Source organism: Trematomus bernacchii, unplaced genomic scaffold (genome assembly GCF_902827165.1).
Source record: "Trematomus bernacchii unplaced genomic scaffold, fTreBer1.1, whole genome shotgun sequence".
In the NCBI taxonomy this organism is placed as follows: domain Eukaryota; kingdom Metazoa; phylum Chordata; class Actinopteri; order Perciformes; family Nototheniidae; genus Trematomus; species Trematomus bernacchii.
In genome coordinates, this window is record NW_022987648.1 from 12,051,836 (window position 1) to 12,069,954 (window position 18,119).

General features: G+C 40.2%; 2 protein-coding genes across 2 annotated transcripts in view; both read left to right on the forward strand.

Moving 5' to 3' along the window:
* Positions 1-1,164, forward strand: part of LOC117485577 (fibronectin-like) — a 48,637-nt gene extending 47,473 nt beyond the window's left edge. The window contains 1 exon segment of the mRNA XM_034134168.1: positions 6-1,164. Within this exon segment, the coding sequence (XP_033990059.1) occupies positions 6-74 (69 nt within the window). The 3' untranslated portion in view covers positions 75-1,164.
* A 640-nt stretch (positions 1,165-1,804) lies between these two features.
* Positions 1,805-12,596, forward strand: umps (uridine monophosphate synthetase). The gene is made up of 10 exons (XM_034134611.1): positions 1,805-2,033; positions 2,731-2,884; positions 8,591-8,715; positions 8,834-9,021; positions 9,123-9,220; positions 9,661-9,821; positions 10,221-10,338; positions 10,675-10,850; positions 10,937-11,051; positions 11,379-12,596. The coding sequence occupies exons 1-10, from the start codon at positions 1,884-1,886 to the stop codon at positions 11,555-11,557; spliced, it is 1,464 nt and encodes a 487-aa protein (XP_033990502.1). The 5' UTR covers positions 1,805-1,883; the 3' UTR covers positions 11,558-12,596.
* The last annotated feature ends 5,523 nt before the right edge of the window (positions 12,597-18,119 follow it).

An 18,119-nucleotide genomic window follows, 5' to 3' on the forward strand; every position in this document is an offset into this window, starting at 1 on the left:
TCCAGAACATCCATTGTCCGATTGAATGTTTGAGGCCAGAGCTGTACGCGGACGCCAACCCCCCCTCAGATTAGAGAAGAGGCGAGCATGAAAAAAGGAGGATGAGGAAGTGAGACCCCTTACAGCATCACTACCACTTCAAGAAGGAAGCCTGCACCTGTTTTCATTTGAAGAAAACATTTCCATCTGATCTGTACCTTAAAGGTTTCCCCCGCACCAAATTTGAGTGCCTTTTTAAAAGACTTTACTACACCACCCTCTGTGCCTTTTCAAAGATCCGTCCAACTTTTCATGTTGGTTTTTAACTTCTTCAGCAGAATCAAGAATTTCGTTATCTAATCAAATTTCTTCCTCACTTTGCTAGAGCACAAAACCTGCTGCTTTATCACCCCAAACCTGCTTACCCCATCCCAATGAAATGTTGCTTTTGGAAAAATGTTCAGTATTTCAAAACATTCCATGACCATTAGTTTCCCTTTGATTAAGAGAAAACACAATGTGCCTGGTTTTATGGAATTAGGATCTCTGGTAATAACTGTAGCCACATGTGTTGCTTTTATGATGCATTTGAGACTCACTATGACTAATGTATGTTCAGGAAATGTTAAGATATTAGGTAAAACACATTTCCAAATCAGCAGTGTGGGTTTATTGCAAAGGATTTCCAAAGCCATACATTGATTCCCATTGAGTTATTTTTACAAAACAAGAAATTCATAACAACAAGCCTGAGATAAGCACTGTTACTTTTGAGTTAGTATTAGAACAAATCGTTGCATTGCCATTATTACAGCACAGAGAAGTCACACCATGTAGATGTGATTCTGTGATTCATGATGTGGGTGTTTTGAAAGTACATAAGGTGTAGCACCCATAAAAGCAATGAAGCAAAAGCTGACTGACCAAAAGTGAAACTGTAATTTCAAAAACCATATTGTAAAATTCACCATTATTTCCAAGTGAAATGCATTTTAATTACATAAATGTTTGTATTTCTTGTTTATTTTTAATTCATTCTTTTATTTATCCCTTTTATTCAGGCATTTTGTTCAATGCTTTTTTAGGGTGTACACTTTATTTTTGTTTAACTTGTTTTTATATTGTTGATGCCAAAATCTGAACTACTGTGGACTGAATATTTTTAATAAACTGAAAAAAACCCAAGCCAAATCTTGTCTGTGTTTTTTGTTCGGGGAATATGTGTAGTTTTCAGGTAATGTATGTATGGTAAACAAATATTAAGGTTTTTGGACCAGGGCTTGATTTAGGACGCAATACAATATGATGATTTCGTTTATATTATGTATAAATAAAGGATTTCAGTCAGTTTCGGAGTAAAAAACTAAACATAAGACGTTGAAGACGTTGTTCTTATTATACATCTATGCGTTGAAGGGGGGGGGGGGTGCGCTTTTATTCGGAAAAGAAAGAACCCCACACAGGAAATCATTCTCCAGAGATTTCCGGTGAATCGGTTCTTCCTTCAGAATAAAATTACATGAAATTGTTCTTGAACAACTTTTAATGCACTAACTTAAGCACACAAATATTGTGTTTGTTATTACACCAACCGCTTTTCTTTTTTCTTTTACGGCTTCAATAACACATTCTTCATAGAATTAATGTTTTATTAATCTGAATATAGGTGTTACATTTCTTTCAACAACTAGAGGACTACCTTTTAAATAGACTGTTAACGCACTTGACTATAGTTCTTGTAGAATTGTGCTTATTTTGAGCTAATTAGCTATAGCCGATGGCGCTCTTATTTTGAAAAAAACATCAGAGCGGAAGTGGCGTGCTACTGAGGAAACAGACACCGTGGAGTAAAGTAGAGTAGAAGTTCGACAGAAGTCCTGCTATATCTCCTAAATACAGACAAGATGGAAAACGCATCTATCGACAGTTTAATTCTGAAGCTCCACGATGTGGACGCGGTGAAGTTCGGGGAGTACAAGCTGAAGAGCGGCATGATGACACCCATTTATATTGACCTCAGGGTGCTCGTGTCCCACCCTGCGCTCATGAACCAGGTAAACACGTGTTGCATGTCCTCGCTCCCGCACAGCATATGCTAACCTTAGAAACGAACAAACAGCACAAAGCTACATTATCCAAACACAAAAGGTTGTTATAATGACGCTAACATGTACGTCTCCTCATGCGTGTTGAAGTGAGGTGTTAACGATGTGGTAATGTGTGTTTATCGACAGTCTAAAAGTCCAACAATCACGATAAAAGACCTCCGTTTTTCTTTATTTTAGAACAATACCGTTTATGCAAGTTGCAACCTATGCCTCATTTGATTGTCTATTCATATGGGCTTCCCCTTCTGTGAATATGGTCTTTATTATAGTTAACTCTACCACAAAAACAGTAACTAAAGACTCCAAAATGATCCAGAAGTTGAATAAACTATTCTATGACGCTATCAGAAACATTGGATATTATCTCATGTTCATTTAACGTAGTAGCCATTAAAAGGTTCCACCAAAAAGCAATTGTTTGGAAATGTATTACCTCTAAAATGCACTCCAAATATTCATAAGCCATTTTTATAGAGTTACCACATTATCAGAGACACATTATATCAAAAGTGTTACATTTTAAGCTGTGGTGGGGAAACATTTAAGTGTATTAGATGTTGTAGAATTCCATGTGACTTCATTGTTGTGTAGCCCTTATCTCAATACTGCAGCAGTATGGTCTTGATCCCTTGTTTGTTTGCAGGTTTCAAGTCTCATCTACGAGCGAGTGCAAGAAGAGGGGCTTCAGTTTGACTCTGTGTGCGGGGTCCCATACACAGCCCTGCCTATGGCCACAATCATCTGTTCCAGACATGAACTGCCTATGCTCATCAGGCGAAAGGAGGCCAAGGACTATGGTTAGTGACAAGGAGGCTAAGCAAGCTTTTTTTGTAACATTTAGGAGTATTCACGTATTTTGTCTAATCAGAATCGTCCTATTTTGACAATCTGGATAGTAACATGTATAAGAATGACGCTTATTTAAAATCACAGCGACTTGCTCTTTATGTATAAAAGGATCCATATTGGGTAGGGGTGTAACGGTTCACAAACATTTCGGTTCGGTACGTACCTCGGTTTTTAGGTCACGGTTCGGTACGCTTTCGGTACAGCAGAAAAAATTATCACAAAACATAACATATTTTGTAGGGTTTTTTAATTATTATTAAACTGTGAATAATGTATTCACTCAAATAAATACAAAATATAATAAAATAAACATTGAGGTTTAGCATTTCGATGAACTAAAATAATCTGTATTTGAACTTTACTGTACTAGTACTCACCTAAGCAGCCAGCTTGACATTAGGCTTGTCATTGTATTTTCATGTTTTTTTTAAAGAAAAATTAACTTGTCCACTTTGATTGCCGAAGGGGCAGATCTGCTGGCACTAACAATGTCTCCTGCTGTGGAGAACACCCTCTCGCTAGGGACAGAGGTAGCAGAATACAGCCAGGTAGCGCTTTGCTAACATGGCAACATAAAGATATTTGGCGTTTGTAATAGCTTTGGCTCGGTCTGAACTTTTTGCGAGTGTTGGAGGCTAATGCCGCAGTTCCACTGCACGGTCGGCCACGCTCGGTACGGCTCGGCCGCGTTGGGCCGACTCACTTCATGCTGCGCTTCCATTACAGTTTAGGAACTGGGGTAGTTACTATAGTAACGCAGTGTAGGCGGAGCCGTGACGTCATCTTCAATGAGAACTCCAGAAAACACAACACAGCTGTTAGCACTCAGAGCTCACAGCTCCTTATATATGTTCAGAAACTCGACAAAAGTTAAACAAGTACAAACCACAGACTGTCTGTGTCATGGTGAATACAGTCGCTGCTTTATTTATGTCTGTATAGGCCGTTGTTGTGAGTGTGGACGGTCGGAGCATATACTGCGTTAGCTTAGCCAATCTCCATCTAGAAAAACACGAATTTTAAAAGGTTTTTCGCCTGCCGTCTGTCTGCAGACTTGACAAAGCATTAATTCATGGTTTTTACTAACCGGTATCAGTATGTTGTTACTTCGGCATCATTTTGAAACGTGTATTACAATTAAATCACGGTCAAATATGTCCATCTTGTTGTAGTTGTAGCCCTCTTGCCAGCGCTCCTCTCTCTAGTTTAGCATACTCAGCCCGACTCAGCCCTGTTTGTTGGCCCCGATAGAACCACAATTTTGTCGGGCCAGAAAAGAGGTGAAAAAGTGGCCCCGGGCCGGGCCGTAACTAGGCCTAGTGGAAGCGCAACCAAAAACGGGTACGGCACGACACGGCACGCTTAAAGCGAGCTCCGCGCTGTAGTGGAACTGCGCCATTAAATGCTAGAGGGAGTTGGGTTTGCACTTCAGTCATTTTTCTTTTGGTACCGGTGATATTCACGTTCGGGTGATGCCTTTTCAAATGAGTGTGCAAGTTTGATGTATTGCCAGCCGCGTAACCAATTTTAGTTGAACAATGCCGACAAACAGCTTTGGTTCTGTCCACCTGTCTTTGTCCGTCCTCCTTGCACGTAACTGCAAAACCAAAATGTTCCCAAACCGGAGACTGCAATGATGCTGGAGGATTTTCGAGCTCAACTTTATCTGCGTTCGCCATTTCGCCAGTTCCTCAAATTACTGACTACATTTGAACGCATCCCTGTGACCAGCTCTCATAGTATGCCTCTCGTCCAATGAAATGAGTTGGTCGCTCTTTGACGCGTTGAACCCAACGGGAGCAAATTACACTGAACGCTGCGACGCAGCACCTGAGATTACTTCCAAAAAGTTGTTCACTTTCTCAATTGTTTACGTTTAACGTTATATTCGTTCGGTACACTTCGGTACACACGTGTACCAAACCGAAGGGCCCATACCAAATATTTTCGGTACGAATACGTATACCGCTACACCCCTAATATTGGTGTTTGTCCTTTCTGATACTGTGATACCATTTGGAGATTCACAAAGCAAAACATAGATGTTACATCCCTGAAGCCCATTTGTTACCTGACAAAAAAGGCATTAGCAGCACCCACTAACCGCTGTCTTTTGTTCTGAGTGGGAAAGGTTACAATGGCATTCATTCCTGGGACAAATGACTCTGCAGTAGTCATTGGTATTTATCGACTCTAGCCACGTTTGGCAGTAATGAAAACACAACACATGCAGACATGCCAATTCGGTCCTTTTCCGGGGCCCCTTTGTCTGACAAAGTTAAAGGAATACACTATAGATAAAAACAACAGGGATTTGGCAAGTAATTATAATTTAGAAATGTACAACCCATTTAACTTATGTTCTCCTCAAAACCACCAGCATATTGACAGAATTGTTCATTTTAACTTGCCTATTTTCATAAAACACTCTTAATGGATGTAATACCAACTTCCCTATTTTTTAAAAGTTTGACCAACCATTTGCAGTGCTGTATCAGCTATTATTAATAGCTTGTCTACAGGATGTGTCTCTTCCTATTTTAAGCATGCCACTATTCAGCCCATATTAAAGAAAACTAACTTAGATCCAGCCTTGCCCGTGAACTACAGGCCTATATGTAAACTACCCTTTCTCTCAAAAGTTCTAGAGAAGGTCGTGGCCAACCAACTCACTGCTGCACTGGAGAGGCACAATATTTACGATAAGTTCCAGTCAGGGTTTCGGAAAAAGCACTCTACTGAAACGGCTCTCCTGAGGGTTTCTAACGACATCCTGATGGCTTCTGATGTGGGTGATTGCTCTGTGTTAGTACTTATTGACCTAAGTTCTGCGTTTGACACTGTAGACCACCATATCCTGATCAAGAGGTTACGTGTCTGGGTGGGCATATCTGGCATAGCATTAGACTGGTTTGCATCATATCTTGCCGACAGAAGTTTCACCGTCTCAATTGGAGACTATGTGTCCGACTCCTCTCCACTGTCCTGTGGTGTCCCGCAGGGCTCGGTCTTGGGGTGTCTGTCAACGCATTGGTCCAATCACATTCAGCATCCCGTCAGTGTTTTTTTCCCCCACGAACAGTCTGCGAATCAGAGGCACAGTAGGGCGGGTCTTTGCGGAATGCGGGTGGGAAAAATGAGTGTGTGTTTAAAAAAAATTAAAAAAAGTCAGAGCGAGAGTTAACAGCTCATCTAGTTGCATCTGTACTGTAGCTAGTAGCCTAGTTTCACCTACCGGGGTGGCAACTGCCACCCTAAAAATAGGCCTTGCCACCCCAGTTGGCAGCTTTGTTTTGAAAGAAAAGTTGTGGCTCATCGGACATTTATGAGAGAAAGTCTCTAATGTCCGAGTGCAAGTGAATGCAGCACAAGACGCACGTCTTGTAACCCCTCCCCCGGCCCTGGCGCGAGCGTGGACATATATTTGGCGGCGATTTCATTTGAACGGTACGGCGCAAAACGAGAAGCATTCGGACCCAAGTACTGAAGGAATGAGGTATTTGCGGTCTACAATGACAGAGAAGAGACTGTCAAGTTTGGCTGTACTCAGCATTTAATCAAAACGCACTAAAGCTGTTGATCTTAATAAGTTTGTGAGGCGTGTTGCTGAACAAGATGGTAATCGCCGCATTCAGCTGTAATAGACATGTCAACTTGATGCTCTGCTCACGGATGAGCATACAAAACTGTTAAGATGATGACCTTACGTGTGTAAATATATTTTTTTCTTTGTGGGGGTCTGCCCCCAAAAAACAGTTTTAAGTCCTGAGAAAGTAAAATAAGACGGTGTGTAAAACTACACTGCCCAGCCAAAAAAAAGTAACCACTTTGATTTAACTATGCCAGTAGGTAAGGACATTCCACTGGATAATAACTGAAGTATCAAAGAATGCATGACTGAAGTGATGGAGACCCTGTTTGAAGGCAAACAAAAAGAGGAAATAACAGGTCAAATCAAGCAAATCCCCCTCTCAGGTTCCACAGCAACCAGAAGAACATGCATACTGGCTGGTGATTTGATTAATCAGCTTTGTGATGGAATAAAAAATGCACGGTGCATTTCCTTAGCTGTGGATGAGTCCACTGACACCACTGACAATGCTCAGTTGCTGGTGTTTGTGAGTTTTTATGATGAGGCAAAGGGGGAGTTTGTTGAAGATGTGTTGGGCCTGACAAACCTCAGTGGACACACAAGGGGGCAAGACATTTATAAAGCAATAATGGGAATGCTGAATGAAAGAGGGTGCAGCTGCCTTTATTCATAACTGTGCTGCTCTTACACTGCGACTCTGAGGGATCAAGCACAGACACAATAACAATGAAAACTGCTGCATACAGATTATTTTTGTTTTTGCAACCTCGTGTTAAGAATCTTGTTGCAATTGTTTAAAAGTTTGAATGACCGTGATAAACGGACCTTTGTCTTATTGAAAAAAAAATGTTTGGACCTTTTAAGATTTGTATTTGAGTACCCCTGCTGTAGCCTATAGGATTAAGTTCAAAATCCTCACTCTCACCTACAGAGCTTTGCACGGTCAGACTCCTGCTTATGTGGCCTTCATTCATCCTTATACATCAGCCCGCCCACTCAGGTCTCACAGGCAAAATTGACTGTCTGTCCCACGTACCCACCTTAAGACCCGCGGTGATCGAGCGTTCGCAACTGTCGCTCCTAAACTATGGAATGCTCTGCCTGCTCATCTACGGTCTGCGGACACTGTTGACTCTTTTAAAACTATTTTAAAGACATTCCTGTTTGGCAGGCGTTTGGGTAACCGGTGTGCTTGTTTTTATTTTGTTTTAAATTTCGTTTGTAAGTTTTGATTTATTGTGTTTTTATTGTGTCTTAATTAAGTTCTGGTGCTATTATGACTTCTTATCATGTGCAGGGTTCTTACGGTCATTAAAAAGCTGTAAAAGTTATGGAAAACAATATTTTTCCCAAAGTTTTGGAAAAGTCATGGAAATGTAACTAAAATTGCATCAAATATAATTTATATTTTATCTAATCGCCGAATTAGTAATACTATAATGATAATACATACTGTATAGTAATTAAACATAAAATGGCATTTAACTGTCGAGGTGTTTTGCTGGTGAGAGATTTTAGTTGCTTTAGCGTGTAGAAGCTAGTAAGCCTATTTGATTTGTTTTGGATAGGCACAACATGTTTCATATGCAGACCTTATTTTCCTCTTCCATGTGGTACCGCTCAGAAAGAGTACTTTTTTTGGTCATGGAAAATTTGGTAAAGGTCATGGAGAAGTCGTGGAAAGTCATTGAAAATCATTGGTGAAAAAGTGTATGAACCCTGCATGTGGCTTGTGTGTTCATTGATCATTGTACTTATTGTTTTGTCAAGCACTTTGTGACTTTTGTCTGTGCCAGCATACTCGTCTACTGGCATTCTATTAGCAGTATACGCCCTATTCTTAACCAGGTTTTCCCATATTAAAAACACCGGTATATTCCTGCTAATTTTGTTTAAAAGTGTATAAGATAAGAGGCACTATAGTCTATGACTAATGGTAATAAAAGCTTTTTTCAGTTTTGAGGGATGATTTGATTGTAGGTAAGTAAATTATGGCCATTGTGCAGTTGCTGTTAGTTTGTTTGAATAGGGACTAATAATGCTCCTTATGTAACCCCTCTAGGAACCAAGCGTCTGGTGGAGGGCTCATTTCGGGAGGGGGATATATGTCTGATTATTGAAGACACTGTGACCAGCGGCAGCAGCATCCAGGAGACCGCTGAAGTGCTCTACGCAGGGGGTCTGAAGGTACAGAATCAGAAACTACAGTAGAAACCATGACTTGTCTGAATTATCACTGTAGAGGTCATCAAGTACTGTAATAATGAAACCAAGTGCAGCAACCATCTTTTTTTTCCCCTTCTAGGTGACGGATGCCGTGGTGCTGATGAACAGAGAGCAGGGCGGTGTGGAGATGTTGGCTTCTAAGGGCATTCGGCTCCATTCCATCATCTCCATGTTCAAGCTGCTCAACGTGCTGCTGGCAGCCGAGCGCATCGACGCCAAAACAGCGCAGAGCGTCCGCGAGTTCATCCTGGACAACAACACTTTCAGGTACAGTCCAAACGTTTTCCAAACTAAGATGGCGAGGATAGGTGTTGTGTTTTTAATTCACACCTTATTGCTAACATTTTCTACTTCCTCTCCTCTTTCAGCCCCAAGAAGGAGAACAACAATGGAGTTTCTGCGACCAAAAAGCTGTGTTTGGAGCAGAAGACGGAGCTGAGCTACGCAGAGAGAGCCAAACTACCAAGTATGTAGACTTTCAAGCATTTATTTATTTAAAAGGGAGACGGCACATTAATAAACATTTCTGTAAATGTGCCAGATGTAGCAAAGAGGCTATTTTTCATCTCTAGTCCTGGACAGATGTTGTACGTCACCCTAAACAAATCTTTCATTTAAAATAACAAGTAATACAATCACTAAAAACATGCAATATACAATACTGGAAATGCTATTAAAGATCAACAAAACATGCATATTAACAATATTTCTTTGCAAGGTGTCTTCCAACTTCAAAGAAAAAACCCTTCCAGCCTTTTCATTCATTTCAATTATCTTTTTTTAAGGACTTTTTACATTGTTATTCTTCATTTCTGCAAGTCATATCATTTAGATGTAGTGTCATTTGGTGCAAATTGCATGTTGATAAAAAGCTCTTCATCCAGTTTCTCCCCTTCCTGTCTGCAGACGTCCACCCTCTGGCGGCGAAGCTGCTGAACATCATGGAGGAGAAGAGCTCCAACCTGTGTGTGTCCTTAGACCTGACAAGCAGCGAGGAGCTCCTGCAGCTCGCAGACTCCCTGGGCCCCCTCGTCTGCATCCTGAAGACCCACGTAGACATCCTGAAGGTCAGTGAGACCAGGCCATACTGAACACGAAGAATACTGACGGTTTATTCTGAGATTTAGAACATAATAAACAAACCAAATAAAGGCCTTAAATCTCAGATGAGTTTTAAAGTTAAAAAGGAAATAATAACAGCTGAAATATTTATTATACAAATAAACTGAAAATTAGTTTGTCCAAACATACTTTGTTAAAAAGCAGACCAACAATTTCTCACATACAGTTTAAATGAAACAAGAGACAGTCATGCCATTCATCTTAAAGCTGTTTTAAAAAAAAAGGACATACAAAAATAAACATATATATATAGGGGATACAAAAAAACCAAGACACTTATTTAGAGTTAGATTTAAACTGGTTGCATGACATTAACATATGTTTATTCATTTGTCTAATAACAGGACTACACAGCGGATTTCAATCAGAAACTGCAGGCTCTGGCTGAGAAACACAACTTCCTCATCTTCGAAGATCGCAAGTTCGCTGACATTGGAAACACAGTCAAGCATCAGTATGATGGTAATTTAGATTGAGCTTATTTTTCAAAAACGTATAACTTTTTTCTTGTGTCTATTGTAAGTATTTTAACAGTATGCTAAAAGAAACATAGTAGAAATAAAATAGTGCAAGAGAATTCATCTTGAGCTGGCTCTTAAAATGATGAACACCCTCAGGCTTGTTGGAGGCTGTAATAATAAAAAGACGCCTCTCTACATTTTTCTTTAGCTATGAACTAAGGCGCAGTACCAGAAGACCTGAGCTTTCTAAAAGGTTCATCATTTAAAAGCAATACTGACAAATTGCTAGGAACCAGACCATTAGCAGCTCTAAAATCTGTGACTTTTTCTCCCCCAGGTGGGGTGTACCAGATTTCATCCTGGTCCCACATAGTGAATGCCCACGTGGTGCCGGGCCCCGGGGTGGTGCAGGGCCTCGGTGCTGTAGGGAAGCCTCTGGGCCGTGGCTGCTTGCTCATAGCACAGATGAGCTCCCAGGGATCTCTGGCTACTGGGGAGTACACCCAGGCTGCGGTAAGCAATGTCTCTGCAACTCTAATACAGTGCAGAGGGCATCAGTCAGGGTTCTCTAATCTACAATCTGTTATCTGTGTCCACAGCTGAAGATGGCCGAGGACCACTCAGACTTTGTGATTGGCTTCATCTGTGGCTCTAAGATCACAAAGAGGCCAGAGTTCATCCACATGACCCCCGGGGTGCAGATGAAGGCTGGAGGTAACTTTGACTTTCATTTAGCTTTTTACTCAGTTAGCTATTTTGTGTGTATTGCTAAAAACAAACCTCTCGTCTACAAAATGACATTTGCATACAACTCAACTGAATTGCCGATTACTTTAAGAAGGACTCGTATTTTCTCCTGTTGCATTTTTAAGCACTTGTTTTTCCTCCAATGTAGTTATTCCTCTTTAACACCAGGAGGAGCTATAGTACCAGAAATGATTGCTATGCACTTCCATCTATACTCCTCCTCATACTCAATGACAACCTCACCCTTTCTCTATCCCCCCTCCTCACCCTTTCTCTCCCACCCCTCTCTCACAGGTGATGGGTTGGGCCAGCAGTACACCACGCCAGAGGAAGTCCTCTGCAACAAAGGCTCTGATGTCATCATCGTGGGCCGCGGTATCCTGGAGGCCCCTGATAGGCGGACAGCCGCTGAATCATACAGGAAGTGCGGCTGGAAGGCGTACACAAAGAGACTTGGCCAGAGCGGCCAATAGGAGTTAGGGAGGCATCAATATGTCTTATTTTTAACTTAACCTGCCGCAATTAAGGAACTCTGTGGGAAGACCTTCTCTTTTTCATTTCCGAGGAACACCAGGGTGCACTAATTGTATACATGGAAACATATGTAGACTTTTGCAGGACGTACCTGGCTGCTGTGGGGATTTGGACACTTTACTTTGGAGCTAATGTTAATGCACTCTTTTGATTCTGTCCTATTTTCATTATGCTGCTTTACCGGTGTTCTTCTGATTCCTTCCTATGAATAAACTGCAAATCTCGGGTCAGGTATAAACGTATTTGGGGAAATGTTTCAGTATTATCAGGTGCATTATTTAGAATAGGTACGTTTTGCTTGCTGTTGTACTCCCAATTTCCCTTTGGCTTTGAACACTTAAATTAATTAATTTCACAGGTCAACTTAAAAATGATGGCTTTTGATTTGCCTAATTGATTGAAATACCCTATTTTTGACAACTTGTGGTCCATTTGAACAGTGTTTGATATTTATTTTACGACCTGTTCCAATGATACACGTCTGGACTATCAGATTGTTTAAATTACAAGATGAGAGAAGGCCTAATACGGTCTAGTTATTCTAGACAATTTGATGGAGTCCTATGTTTGCCGTCCATATTGTGTAACTTACTGAGGTGACATCCATTTTTTTGTCCAAAGAGATAAAAATTCAGTTAGCGTGAATGATCCCAGTTGTTCTGCATTGTTTATTGTCCGTCTCTAAAAAGAAAGTTAAAAAACAAGTTCTGTTAATTAAAGAGATCATTGTTTTCCATTTGTGACACCAACATTTAAACGTTTTGTAAATGTGTCCTAGAGCCACGACAGTTGTGCTGTCATTAGGCCTACATGCAGGGAGATGGTTTTCTTGATTTAATGGTTACATTTAAAGTTTCTTATACATTGATACCTGGTTTGGCTTTTTCCCTCCATGTACTTTCATATGACTAAAAGAAGCAATAAAATGTCTTAAGTATTACGGAATATTTCCAATAAACATTGTGTTGAAAAACCTTTTCCCAAAGTTTTTGTTTAATATGGATCCCTTAATGTACACATACATATTTTCTGTAATGAAGATTTTTTTATAATGATGTTCTCTGTGAAGAAGTCAGATGACATTTAATATCAGTTTTTCATTCACAATTTGGATATCCTTGAATGGTGAGGCATTTTCAGCTCATGACAAATTCTAAACAACGTAGTAATACTCTTAATTTTCATTAGTCAAACTACAATTCCCATAATGCAATCCTTTATTGGACAAGCTTGTTTCTTTCAAACTTAAAGTGGACCTATCATGCTATATTATAATAATATAGTGTAGGACCATACCATATAAGGCATATTTATACTTTTTTTTTTTTTTAAATACCTATAATGCCTCATTTCGCTCAATTTGAAAAATGTTAGCTCTGTTTTTGCAAGGGCTGATTATGTGAGAACAGCACCATCTACAGGCCTGGCATATGTACTACAGCGTCTCCAGTGCTTTCGAACGGCAATGGCCGTGGCTGTCTCCTCCTGATTGGTGGAGTTGGCCCAATAGCCGTAGCGCCACTGTCCTGACGTCAGGACAGTGTTCAAATCTGGATCAGTTTTTATCAGATCCGTTGCAGCCCCTTTTTTAGAGATTTGGGTATGGAGGAAAATAGAGAGGGTCGTGTTTTCTGACACTTGGTGAGTTCCCTGGAACACCGGGAACACATATTCATGTATAAAAGACGTACAAAAGTGCATTTTGCATGATAGGTCCCCTTTAAGTAAAAAAAATCATTTTTTAAGACTTTGTAAAGATCAGTCAGTTTTCACAATGAGCAGCACTTATCATGACCAATAAAGAGTCAATAGAGGGTTGTATCTGTCAAATTGAAAGACTGTCCCTTCAATCAAAGACATGCAAGTAAGTTTGCAGAAATAAAAGGTATAAGCCGCAGAGCAGTCACAAGAGCTCTGATTGGTTCGCTGTCATTGTTCATGTTGCATGTAAGAGGTTTTGATCAGTTAGCTAACTATATTTGTTCATTTCAATCACCAATATTGTTCTCTCTGAGTGATTTAACAATCCATGCACACTGAATGTTCCGACTATTCAATCATTTAGAATTATCCATCATTAATTACTTTCGGTTTACAGGCCTTTAACTTAAGACAACCGAGTGGTGTAGTGATGACGTAGGGTTAGGGTTAGGGTTTGGAGGCCGACCCGGAAGTTAGCTTCGCAAAATGTGCCTTGACAATAAAGCAATGAGACTTTCTGATTGGATTCTGGTCAAATAGAAAATAATCACTGCAAACACACATTCATGATACTTGCCACGTTTTGTTCGGCAGGATAATATTACCGCTACTTTGTGATTTTTTGGCAGAGGTAAAGTTAACGCTAGGCTATAAATGGGCTACTTCACTGTTGCATGGCTGCGTATACCTTCGCTGAGCTAAAGGCGTTCCTGTGTGAGCATGTTGACGTTTTGCTGTCTCTTTTAGCCACTTGTTAGCAACCACCGTTTTCATGACACATAGAAGCTTCGGACATTCATGTGTGGGGTAATTACTGACATATTTTATGTTAAACCATCTATGTTTTAACAATAGATATTTTTTAAGACGTCTAACCACAAACACTTTCATAAAACATTGACCTTCGAGACGAGGGAACCGGAAGTGTTAAAAGTTATTTCCGGGTTTTAAGACTTGTTTCTGCACCACTCCATCTCAATTGCTGATGTTATCATTAATTCAAGTTTTAATCCCCTGATTTCCTGTTTGGGGACATCTTTTTGGCTACATCACTGTTCACCTCATTAGGGTGGATCTCCCTTTAAATGGCAGTTTGAACCCTGAGCATTTCCCCTCCACAACACCTGGAAGATTCCACATGGAGCCATGTTTCCAAAGTTGTCAGACAAAGTGAGCCACCCATCAGCAGAGAGTCATTTGCAAGGCATATGATATGGAAATATTGCATGAACAGGCGCTGAATTGAGTCGGCAGGTAGCGACGTTACAATGCGCCTTTTTACACATCAACGCAGGCACAAAGGTCAGACACGTTGCCCAGCAAAGAGGAGGAGGAGGAGGGGGAGGGAGGGAGGGAGGGTGTTTTAGATGGAGGCAATGGGTGGGTAGGTACATGGTGTGTGTGTGTGTGTGTGTGTGTGTGTGTGTGTGTGTGCGTGTGTGTGTGTGTGTGTGTGTGTGTGTGTGTGCGTGTGCCAGACACGCACACACACACACACACACACACACACACCCCTCCCCCTTTATGTCAATATTGGATCAGAGCAACGCACCGTGCGACAGGTGTCCGTGAGCGCCCTGAGGATCCTCTCTGTTGGTTCATCCATGAGGGGTGGGGAGAGAGAGAGAGAGAGAGCGAGAGAGAACATGTAGAGGTATAAAAGGTGTATACCTGTCACAAACCGCACACATGCAGTGCGCGTAAAAGGTGAGCCAAACCTGACCAAGCTTGAGCATTTTGGCCTCCACCGCTCTTCTTCTTCTTCTCCTAAAGGTAGGCTGCTTTTCATTGACTCCTACTTTCCTTCCATTCTTACCAATTTGAATATTTTCTTGGTGTTCTAACTTCTTCCAAATGTTCTTCCAAAGGTTACCCAACAGCGATGAAGACAGCTGTTTCCACCTCTCTGGATCATCGTGACACACTGGTGGTTTTTGTGACTTTTTCATGTCCGTATTTGCTTCACGTTGAGCCTCACGTACAATACCTGAAGATTAAGTTTTGTTCGTTCGGCTCGCGTTACGCAGGTACGGGTTGGCAACTGGAAAAAGACACAAAGTTTGTTTTTCATGGGAGCATCACTGCTGCTAAAATTGTCAAGTCTCAGTTCAGACAAACAAGGGAGGGTGCTTTTTGGTTGGGTTCTTTTAAAGTTTGTTTAAGGAGGTTATAGGGTTCCAAAATAGGTAAGACAAGTCTTGAAAGTCTTATAAATCTTATATAAATAAAAAGTGTAGACATGTTAACAAAAACACATTAGCCATGAGGTCATGACTCATAACCATTGCTTTGTCTAAGATGACTTGATAGCAGCGTAGTTACACCAACTGAAGCACCAGGTGTACAGGATTTTCACTGAATAGCCTTATTTGCATACAGCTGGCAGCAGACAATGCTCCAAACAAAGCCAGCCTTGGACAACATGACATCTGACTACTGGAGTTACAATCATTTATCAAAGGTAAATTAGATAGGTTATGACTGTTCCAGGTATTTCTTAACTCCTTTGAGTTGCAATTTTTAAGGATTATTTGTTTAATAGGTGTGTCAAGCAACGAAAAGCATAGAAAGGGGAAATTGTTGATTGGATCAGAGATCATCAAAGTTCATAGAATTAAAAATATCCAGTTTAAATCCAATATGTATTTTCTTGTTTTCACAGAAATGTTTTTCTTTAAAGCAAGATAACGAATCCCAGTCTTAATACTCCATATGTTCTTGTTAAACCTGCTTTCCTCTGTTGGGGTCAATAATGATACTGCAAACGACACTGATAAAGCCGTAACTGTCATTGGGAACTGTCCAAGTGATGGTTATTTACTGTTCTTTATTTCAGCCTGCGGTTATACTCGCCTTTATGTGCCTGTTTGAACTGGGAGATAGCATATCTAACGCACTGAAAATGTTGACATTTACAACAACAGGCATGATAATCTCTCTATCTCCCTTCGGTGCCTTTTTCGCTAATCATTTTCCCGTTAACACATTCATGTTGACAGGATGTATTTTCCACTGGGGGCCTATTCATTACTGTCCATCTCCTACGTCACAAAGTGAAGCTGCAGGCGAGCACCGGGGAGCAGAGAGATGGGCTTAATGGGAGGTTATGTTAACCATTAACTAAACATTAACCACACACAAACACACGTACACCAGATATCTGATATGGGCCATCTGCTATGTGGATGCTCTGATGCAATATTCAGCCAACGCACTTTTACCATTCATTACATTTATAATGTTAAAGAGTACATCTTCCATTCAGTTTTCTGTTTAATTTAAATTACCACTTTTTTGTTTTTTATCTGGCTTTTTGATGACAAGTCAAAGTGGTTTGGGTTCCAGACAATAAATTGATAATTTTGGTTTTACAAATACACTTTTTCACCTTACAAGAGAGTAAACTGCCATTTTACATTACAGGTAAAGCTGTCTTTCGAAAGCAAAGCTAAAGCTGCGTTCTTAATCTCGTTGAAAAAACATCTACATCCAGATTTACAGTTGCAAAACACATTTCACTCACGTCATTGATTACATTCCCTGATCAATTAAGCATGAACTAATTGTTTTTGAAAAAAATCCCCAAATAGGTTTATATGAAGAAAATAAGCGTGATTCTCTCTTGAGAATGAGACCCCATGTCTCAATGAGATAACCTGTTGAAATAAAGTCACAATAAAGAAGAACTAAAGTGATTCGAACTGTAAATGTGTATGTATACATATGACCCAAGATTAAAGCAAAACCATAAATCACCAATAATGACTTGTCCGATATAACTCATATGTCTTGTAATTAAAAGTACATTTGCATAGTGCCTCTTGCTAATTCTCTTTTTGAAACTGAATAGCTTGTCCCACACTAAAGCATGACTGCCTTCTGTATCACTAATTCTTAGGCTAAAGTTTGATAAACATATATGTAGTACCTTTTCATCCCTAATGCAAACTATTCACATAATAATGTTTTTGTTTCCTTGGTAAATCCCCTTAGTTCTTTTTAAATCTCATAAAGGGATCATCATATTACAAGGGACATTATCTGAGAGCCCGCCCAACATGTCATTCTTTACCTGAGAGCCTATTTGCCTCTCCAGTCAATATTTGCTTAAAGCCAGAGGAAGAGAAAGCTCACACTCCTCAGTATCCTGGTTACGCTGGCCCAATTTAAACTGACTGTCCCAACTGGTCCTGCTGCTACACCCTCCCTAGCAGCTCCAGCAGCGTTAGCAAGCAGATCATTTATTTGGGATTCAACCATAGACTGTATATATAAAGGATTCAACATGGAGGCTATGGTTATGAAATTAGGACTGAAAAATCAACCCTGTTAATACTGTGAGTTTTCAAAGCAACATGACACAAGTTTGGAACTTTCCAAAAGTCCATATACTTTGTGTCTACAAGTGCATGATCATGACATATGTAAAGGGTGTAACACATATTTTCATTATACCCATACCCTCATTTCTCTAGAAACAACCATGTAGCCCATGTGATTACCTTACAAAAACATGTTAAATCTAAAAAACTCATGATTCCTTTATCTAAACCATACCGTTTTAGGTTAGTATAAGTACGTTTAATATTCCTTTAACAACATAAATAAGATGAGGCTTACACACAAATTAAATGTACATATGTGAAGTTTGAAAATGAACCATTCCAAAAATATGATTTTTAAAACTCCTAGTGTTATTTGCCATATACAGTATGTTCAATTGCCACTATGAATATTATAATTCAACTACCGCTACATGTATTGCATGTATGTGCGTGTTTCCTGGGAGATGGATCCCAT